This window comes from Nicotiana tabacum, chromosome 11 (assembly GCF_000715075.1).
Source record: "Nicotiana tabacum cultivar K326 chromosome 11, ASM71507v2, whole genome shotgun sequence".
In the NCBI taxonomy this organism is placed as follows: Eukaryota; Viridiplantae; Streptophyta; class Magnoliopsida; order Solanales; family Solanaceae; genus Nicotiana; species Nicotiana tabacum.
Window position 1 is genome coordinate 100,047,261 of NC_134090.1, and position 9,070 is coordinate 100,056,330.

General features: G+C 40.0%; 2 protein-coding genes across 2 annotated transcripts; both read right to left on the reverse strand.

Moving 5' to 3' along the window:
• On the reverse strand, positions 1-1,450 carry LOC142166542 (protein SLOW WALKER 2-like). The gene is made up of 2 exons (XM_075225926.1): positions 857-1,450; positions 1-709 (listed from the first exon to the last, which is right to left on the reverse strand). The coding sequence occupies exons 1-2, from the start codon at positions 1,046-1,048 to the stop codon at positions 290-292; spliced, it is 612 nt and encodes a 203-aa protein (XP_075082027.1). The 5' UTR covers positions 1,049-1,450; the 3' UTR covers positions 1-289.
• Positions 1,451-6,502: 5,052 nt separating this feature from the next.
• On the reverse strand, positions 6,503-7,934 carry LOC142166327 (protein SLOW WALKER 2-like; the record flags this gene model as incomplete). The annotated part of the gene is given in 2 exon segments (XM_075225317.1): positions 6,503-7,564; positions 7,712-7,934. Coding segments are annotated over 2 exon segments (838 nt in total), but the record flags the coding sequence as incomplete, so codon positions are not given.
• Positions 7,935-9,070: the final 1,136 nt, after the last annotated feature.

Here is a 9,070-nt window from a genome sequence, read left to right on the forward strand (position 1 = left end):
GGGTATATAAAGAGTTCCTTCACCTATCTCGGGAGAATCTGTGATAATAGGCTATCAAAATCAGCAACTCTTTAATGTAAACTAGGGGCATGCTTAATTTGAACTCTTTCTCTTCTTTCTTGATTTAGTGGGCTTTTCTGCGCTGTCCTTGTTAAGCAAATGTTCATAGTCTTCAAGGCTAGCAAACGGGGATTTTCCGGCACGCTTGTCTGACTTCCTTTTCTTTTTCCTTAGATGTACAACATCCTCTTCATCAACTTCATCTGCCTTTTCTACATCATTTTCATCATCACTGCCCGGAATTAATGTCAGCTCCATCATGTTCCAGAAGAGCATTCATCTCATCATCGCTGTTATCACCAAGCAACTCGTCATCATCTTCGTTAGCAACCTCGTCCAAATCACTGTAATCATATTCACCGTTGGCTTCCAAGGGAATCCCACCGGACTCTAACATGCTGTCGATTTCCTCATTTTCACTCTCATCAGCAGCCTCTTCATCAATCTCATCTTCGACATCGCTACCATCCGCAGTCAAAAACTCCTCAGCAGCCTCATCCTCTGACGTCTTCTTCTTTTTCTTCTTAGGCTTCTTCGACAACTTCATCTTATTTACGTAGAATTTGTGGAAGACGAGATCCTCAGGGGGTACATCTGTTTCAGCCAAGGAGAGAATTTCTGACCCAATCAACTGCCCTTGCATGTCAAGCTGCAAGAAAAACAAGATAAATGTGATAAAACAAGAGATATTAAATAATCACGTCAAACTTACGTGCAAGCAATGACGGAGTAAATCAATTAAAGCCTGAATCAAAGTGGTATTGGTAAATATCCTTTGTTATCTATAACAACTAACCTTCTTAGCTGGTTCAATCTGGGAGGCACCATGCCAAGTGCTTTGTTTTGGTTTCTTTTCCATGAACTTGTCGAGGAAGGCATTCAGCGAAAGATCATTCAGGGGGTTACCATTATACACAATGGTTGCTCCTGAAAGAAGGGTTCTAGCCATGGTAGCAACTGATGGGTGCGCATGCGATACCAGTACCATCAGCTCCCACCAGCTAACACGATCTGCATTGCTGTTTATTTGTACAAGTCAACAAAGAAAAATTACATTTCCTGTATACTCAGAGAAGAAATTGATAAAATATTCTATTACTTGCAGTAGAGAGGTTCGCGTGCTGGCAACAAGAGTGCAGTAATTAGGATATCCCCATTTACACAAGGTCAGATACCAACTACCTATGACTTCGCATTTCTAAGGTGTATTCTACACATACTCCCTCCATTATATTTAATATGACACTTCCGTTTTTATCCATTCCCACCTTTCTAGATTTCTACATCTAGAAACTCTTTAATTTTAGTATATCTTTTTACCCTAAATGATGTCCTATTTTTTTGGAACAGTGGTTTCTTGGCCAGCTTGCGAACCTAAATGAGAATCTCTTACAGGAATGACATGGCATGTTGTAGACCAAAAGACACAAAGGGTACTTTGGTTATGTTTCCAAACAAACACTGTCATATAAAAGGAAAAAGAGGAAGTAACAGAACTTATATTTTTATGGAGTCTCTATTGTACAATCTCCCACAGAGTCTCCCCAATATACAAAAAAAATAATAATAAAACAAAAGGGAATCTCCCCAGCACATCCCAGCGAGTCCTTTTGTAAAAATTCCCCAGCAAGCTTACCCCAACAAATCCTAGAAATCCCGCTTTGAAATAAATCCCCAGCATGCCCCATTGTACAAAAATCCACACAAAGAATCCACTTTGTAAATATTCCCCACAGAGCTTCCTTTTTGTACAAATTCCCACAAAATACCTCCAATAAAATCCCCGTTGAGAACCTCCAAGCAAAACGGGACACACAAAAAAAAAAAAAAAAAAAGAGCCTAACGAAGCAAGTCATCACAGAATCCGGAAATACCAGCCTGAGCAGTCTAAAGGTTTCGCCATTCGAATCAAATCAGTGGCGGGACTTCGCAACAGAAATAGAGACGCAACAAAGCAATTGGGAACGATCAAGGTCACCGAACCGACCGTCATTTCCGAACTAACAATTGTTCTTTGTCTGAAAAGTTGAAACAGGTATAATCCAAGACAACCGTGCAAGAAGCAGGTGTCGCCCAAAGATGAAGGTACACGGGTACAAGAAACATTTTGACAATAAAGAATTCACTCAAAAGGTAAGTTCCCGCAAAACTCCCTTTTATCTTCTATTAAAACAAGAAAACTCAAAAAAAATAGATCATGTAGTATTCTCGAACTTTATCCCCAGCCGATCAGCATTAGGGTTTTAAACCCTAAACTGAATTTTCCTTTTAGTCAGCATTAGGGTTTTAAACCCTAAAGTGAACTTTTTCCTTTCAGCCAGCATTAGGGTTTTAAACCCTAAACTGAGCTTTTCCATGAAATCAGCATTAGGGTTTTAAACCCTAAACTGAATTTTCCTTTTAATCAGCATTAGGGTTTTAAACCCTAAACTGAATTTTCCTTTTAGTCAGCATTAGGGTTTTAAACCCTAAACTGAATTTTCCTTTTAGTCAGCATTAGGGTTTTAAACCCTAAACTGAACTTTTTCCTTTTGGTCAGCATTAGGGTTTTAAACCCTAAACTGAACTTTTCCATTTCAGCCAGCATTAGGGTTTTAAACCCTAAACTGAGCTTTTCCATGCAATCAGCATTAGGGTTTTAAACCCTAAACTGAATTTTCCTTTTAGTCAGCATTAGGGTTTTAAACCCTAAACTGAACTTTTTCCTTTTAGTCAGCATTAGGGTTTTAAACCCTAAACTGAACTTTTCCCTTTCAGCCAGCATTAGGGTTTTAAAACCCTAAACTGAGCTTTTCCATGCAATCAGCATTAGGGTTTTAAACCCTAAACTGAATTTTTCTTTTAGTCAGCATTAGGGTTTTAAACCCTAAACTGAACTTTTTCCTTTTAGTCAGCATTAGGGTTTTAAACCCTAAACTTAACTTTTCCCTTTCAGCCAGCATTAGGGTTTTAAACCCTAAACTGAGCTTTTCCATGCAATCAGCATTAGGGTTTTAAACCCTAAACTGAACTTTTTCCTTTTAGTCAGCATTAGGGTTTTAAACCCTAAACTGAACTTTTTCCTTTTAGGTAGCATTAGGGTTTTAAACCCTTAAACTGAACTTTTCCCTTTCAGCCAGCATTAGGGTTTTAAACCCTAAACTGAGTTTTTCCGTGCAATCAGCATTAGGGTTTTAAACCCTAAACTGAATTCTCCTTTTAGTCAGCATTAGGGTTTTAAACCCTAAACTGAACTTTTTCCTTTTAGTCAGCATTAGGGTTTTAAACCCTAAACTGAACTTTTCCCTTTCAGCCAGCATTAGGGTTTTAAACCCTAAACTGAGCTTTTCCATGCAATCAGCATTAGGGTTTTAAACCCTAAACTGAATTTTCCTTTTAGTCAGCATTAGGGTTTTAAACCCTAAACTGAACTTTTTCCTTTTAGTCAGCATTAGGGTTTTAAACCCTAAACTGAACTTTTTCCTTTTAGGCAGCATTAGGGTTTTTCCACCCTAAACTGAATTCTTCCTTTGTTCGGCGTCGGGGTTTTAAATCCTAAACTGAACCTTTCCCCAGCTAGTCGGTATTAGGGCTCCAACCCTGAACTGAGCATGCATATCCTCTTTCATCAATTTTATGAATTTCCTGGCGAATAATTAACGAAATTTTCCTAGTGAAACTGGGGCAGAAAATTTCGTTCGTTTGTTTTCTCCCGCAGGTCTAACCTCGAGCCACATGGATCGAAATGACCCACGAGATGAGTCCCAGTTCGGAATCAACGAAGAAAAGAAGAAAAAGAAAGAAGATGTCCCGAGATATCGGAGTAGATGGAAGGCGGATTGACTCCAACATTGGATTATGGTCCTGAACCCTGCCAATCACGTCTCACTCAGTATCCCAGAGTTTAAACGAGTCGCCGCAACTCGCAAGCATCAAGATTCAGATCGAAGTCTACAAGCAGAATCAGCTAAGACCCAAGATCAAGTCGTAAAAGAATCATAGATAGGAATCTTGTAACTAGCAGCTGACATGCTTATAAGTAGTTAGTTCGGTTTCCAATTTTCGTTTGGTTGTAATAAGGCGGTCAGTGAAGCAGCAGTGACAACAGCAACAGCAGTAGCGGCAAGCATTGCAATCCCATGGTAGTCCCAGCTACCAAAACTTCTCGAACTACATTGACCTGATTCCTGTTTAGCCCAGGATATGTAGGAAATCTTTGAAGCAAGATTCGGTCAGATCTTTCAAAAAACATGCTTCATACGGAGTGGTCCATAGGCAAAAATCGCTCGTACACGCTCACTTTATCTTTGCACGAAAACTCTTCGTGTTTCCGAATAAAGAGGGGCAGCTGTGAGCACGTGATTTTTGTTTTTTGCGCAACAGTCGCTCCAAAAGAATAAAAATTGGTCCTGCTGTACAATTTTTGGATTTCCTTGCGGCACTTTGTTGATTTATTTGTGACTTTGGCCCGTTTTTATTTATTTACTTTATTAAAACAAAATTCAAAAAATGTGTACGTGTCATGCATAATTTGAACCGTAACATGGTTTAAATAGAAAAGCATAAACAAGCATCTTTGTCCGTGATTTTGTTTTGTTTAATGTTACCTGTTTTGAATTATTTTAATGTGTGTGCAAATAGTTGTATTAGGTGTTTATTTTTAATTTGATTTTACTTAGTTTTGTATTTTCATAATAAAAGAAAAAGAAAAAAAAAAGAGAAAAAAAGGGGGCCCTTCCCTTCCGGACTTGGGCCAATTTTAACAAAATTGGCCCAAACAAACAGCCCAAACCCAGGCCTGCCCGGTCCAGACCACCTGATACCCAGGGCGTCCAAACGACGCCGTTTTAGTCCAGTGTGATCTGGGCCGTTGATCTCAGATTGATCAACGGCCAAGATCACTTCCCCACAACCCACTAAGGAACCCGACCCGTTTTCACCCGGGCCAACCCAAAACCCTTTACCTCAAAACGACACCGTTCCACTTAAGACCATCAGATCCAAGCCATTGATTTCAGTTGATCCAACGGCTGAGATCAACCCACCCATTCCATATATAAACCCTTTAACCTTACCCTGCCCCCCCCCCCCCATCCGACACCCCAGCCTCCGTCTTCAACCTCATCCCCATCAAACCCTAGAGCCGCCCCTGTATCCCCCACCATGAAAACCGGCGGCATGAACGCCGGTGACCTTCACCTTAACACCATAGAACCCCCTCACCACCCTGAACATAGACCTGTTGACCGCTTAGTTCGAATCATCCCTTAGGTCCTCGAATCTTCATTTGAAGATTCGAGTCAAAACTCGGTTTACACCAACCAACCCCAGCTTCACACCAGACACTCCCCAGACCCTCCTCGTGACCAAACCATACTTGGTTTGGTCCGAATCTGATCAGGGAAGCATGAATCCCAGATCTGAGTTTCGGAACTTTGTAGTTCTTCATCACTGGTCCATGTCAGTCTGAGCCACAGAGATTAAGGTCTAATGGACCTTAATCGAAGTGTTTCTCTTCTGAGAAACACTTCGATTAAAGTCCGTTCAGCCTTAAGAAAGGCCTGTCCAAATCCGAGTTCAAACTTTTGACTTTTCAAGTTTTAAGGTGAGTCTGCTTTCTTTCCTTTACTTGTTTTAGTCCGTGTGATTTGTTTTAAAAGTCTGTTCATATTTTGTTTTAATTTTATCAACTTTTGTTTATCCACTTTACCTGAACCTCTGTGTTCGTCTGAATCCCCCCCTCATATTCTGATAAGGCATATGTATTTGTTGTGAAATAGGTTTGAATTTCAAGTTTGTACTGACTAGTTGACTCCTCGAGTGCATTTCTGCTTAGTCAGTATAATTCGAACCATGTATCGATACTGTTTAAATGTCTGATTTTTTGCTACGATTGTGTATGTTAATGCTAATATAGTCGAGCCGACATATGTCGTCAATTAGTTTCAACTGTCTGAACAAAGTAAATCGATTTGCTTCTGTTGAACATTTTACCTGAATCAATTAAGAACCAGTTTTGCTTACTTATAGCTGTTGATTTGGATCAGTAATGTAAAAGGGATGTTTGGTTTAAACTCTGAATTGGAGGGCATGTGCACTCGTGCACAGCATGTGCATTGATGCACCTCATGTGCTTTGTGCACAGCCTGTTTTCCTGCATAAAAGGGATTTTGAGTTAAAAATGGTTTGACAGCATATGCTGTCAGATATATTCTACTGCCCATACTTGCTTTTAGTTAATAAAATAGGAAAGATAAGTCTGCCAGGGAATATTGATGGGTTTAATACTTAATTAGCTAAGGTGGAACTGAAAATGGAAGGCACATGGGAGGGGTATGGTGATAGTTTAAAACAGGCTGTTAAAAGGGGTAAGGAGGGCATATAAAAGGGGCAGACATCTGACTGAGGTGGGGGGGAGATACAGAATTAGAGGGGGAAAGAAAAATACACACACGGGGAGGAGTTTTGAAAGAGAAAGCTTGAAATACATACAAAGAGATACAGACAGAAGAGAAATACATACACTGTGAGGATAGAAAAGAAAAAGAGAGAGTTGACAGAAATAGAAAGAGAGCAAGAAAGAGATAAAACAGATTAGGAAATCAGAAACTTGGTCTTGTTTGTCTGAAGCTCATCTATTGTCAATACGTTAGGCAGTGTTGCTTCTTCTAAATTTCAATCGAGATTGTCGTTAGTGTTTGTTGCATTTGGTATATCCCTGAATTGGATTGTCTGGAGTATTGTTGCCATCACACTGTGTGCTGTTTCATTTGGCTTTCTCTTCTTCAACTCTAGTTCCACCTCGCAATAGAATATGGGGTATATAAAGAGTTCCTTCACCTATCTCGGGAGAATCTGTGATAATAGGCTATCAAAATCAGCAACTCTTTAATGTAAACTAGGGGCATGCTTAATTTGAACTCTTTCTCTTCTTTCTTGATTTAGTGGGCTTTTCTGCGCTGTCCTTGTTAAGCAAATGTTCATAGTCTTCAAGGCTAGCAAACGGGGATTTTCCGGCACGCTTGTCTGACTTCCTTTTCTTTTTCCTTAGATGTACAACATCCTCTTCATCAACTTCATCTGCCTTTTCTGCATCATTTTCATCATCACTGCCGGAATTAATGTCAGCTCCATCATGTTCCAGAAGAGCATTCATCTCATCATCGCTGTTATCACCAAGCAACTCGTCATCATCTTCGTTAGCAACCTCGTCCAAATCACTGTAATCATATTCACCGTTGGCTTCCAAGGGAATCCCACCGGACTCTAACATGCTGTCGATTTCCTCATTTTCACTCTCATCAGCAGCCTCTTCATCAATCTCATCTTCGACATCGCTACCATCCGCAGTCAAAAACTCCTCAGCAGCCTCATCCTCTGACGTCTTCTTCTTTTTCTTCTTAGGCTTCTTCGACAACTTCATCTTATTTACGTAGAATTTGTGGAAGACGAGATCCTCAGGGGGTACATCTGTTTCAGCCAAGGAGAGAATTTCTGACCCAATCAACTGCCCTTGCATGTCAAGCTGCAAGAAAAACAAGATAAATGTGATAAAACAAGAGATATTAAATAATCACGTCAAACTTACGTGCAAGCAATGACGGAGTAAATCAATTAAAGCCTGAATCAAAGTGGTATTGGTAAATATCCTTTGTTATCTATAACAACTAACCTTCTTAGCTGGTTCAATCTGGGAGGCACCATGCCAAGTGCTTTGTTTTGGTTTCTTTTCCATGAACTTGTCGAGGAAGGCATTCAGCGAAAGATCATTCAGGGGGTTACCATTATACACAATGGTTGCTCCTGAAAGAAGGGTTCTAGCCATGGTAGCAACTGATGGGTGCGCATGCGATACCAGTACCATCAGCTCCCACCAGCTAACACGATCTGCATTGCTGTTTATTTGTACAAGTCAACAAAGAAAAATTACATTTCCTGTATACTCAGAGAAGAAATTGATAAAATATTCTATTACTTGCAGTAGAGAGGTTCGCGTGCTGGCAACAAGAGTGCAGTAATTAGGATATCCCCATTTACACAAGGTCAGATACCAACTACCTATGACTTCGCATTTCTAAGGTGTATTCTACACATACTCCCTCCATTATATTTAATATGACACTTCCGTTTTTATCCATTCCCACCTTTCTAGATTTCTACATCTAGAAACTCTTTAATTTTAGTATATCTTTTTACCCTAAATGATGTCCTATTTTTTTGGAACAGTGGTTTCTTGGCCAGCTTGCGAACCTAAATGAGAATCTCTTACAGGAATGACATGGCATGTTGTAGACCAAAAGACACAAAGGGTACTTTGGTTATGTTTCCAAACAAACACTGTCATATAAAAGGAAAAAGAGGAAGTAACAGAACTTATATTTTTATGGAGTCTCTATTGTACAATCTCCCACAGAGTCTCCCCAATATACAAAAAAAAAATAATAAAACAAAAGGGAATCTCCCCAGCACATCCCAGCGAGTCCTTTTGTAAAAATTCCCCAGCAAGCTTACCCCAACAAATCCTAGAAATCCCGCTTTGAAATAAATCCCCAGCATGCCCCATTGTACAAAAATCCACACAAAGAATCCACTTTGTAAATATTCCCCACAGAGCTTCCTTTTTTGTACAAATTCCCACAAAATACCTCCAATAAAATCCCCGTTGAGAACCTCCAAGCAAAACGGGACACACAAAAAAAAAAAAAAAAGAGCCTAACGAAGCAAGTCATCACAGAATCCGGAAATACCAGCCTGAGCAGTCTAAAGGTTTCGCCATTCGAATCAAATCAGTGGCGGGACTTCGCAACAGAAATAGAGACGCAACAAAGCAATTGGGAACGATCAAGGTCACCGAACCGACCGTCATTTCCGAACTAACAATTGTTCTTTGTCTGAAAAGTTGAAACAGGTATAATCCAAGACAACCGTGCAAGAAGCAGGTGTCGCCCAAAGATGAAGGTACACGGGTACAAGAAACATTTTGACAATAAAGAATTCACTCAAAAGGTAAGTTCCCGCAAAACTCCCTTTT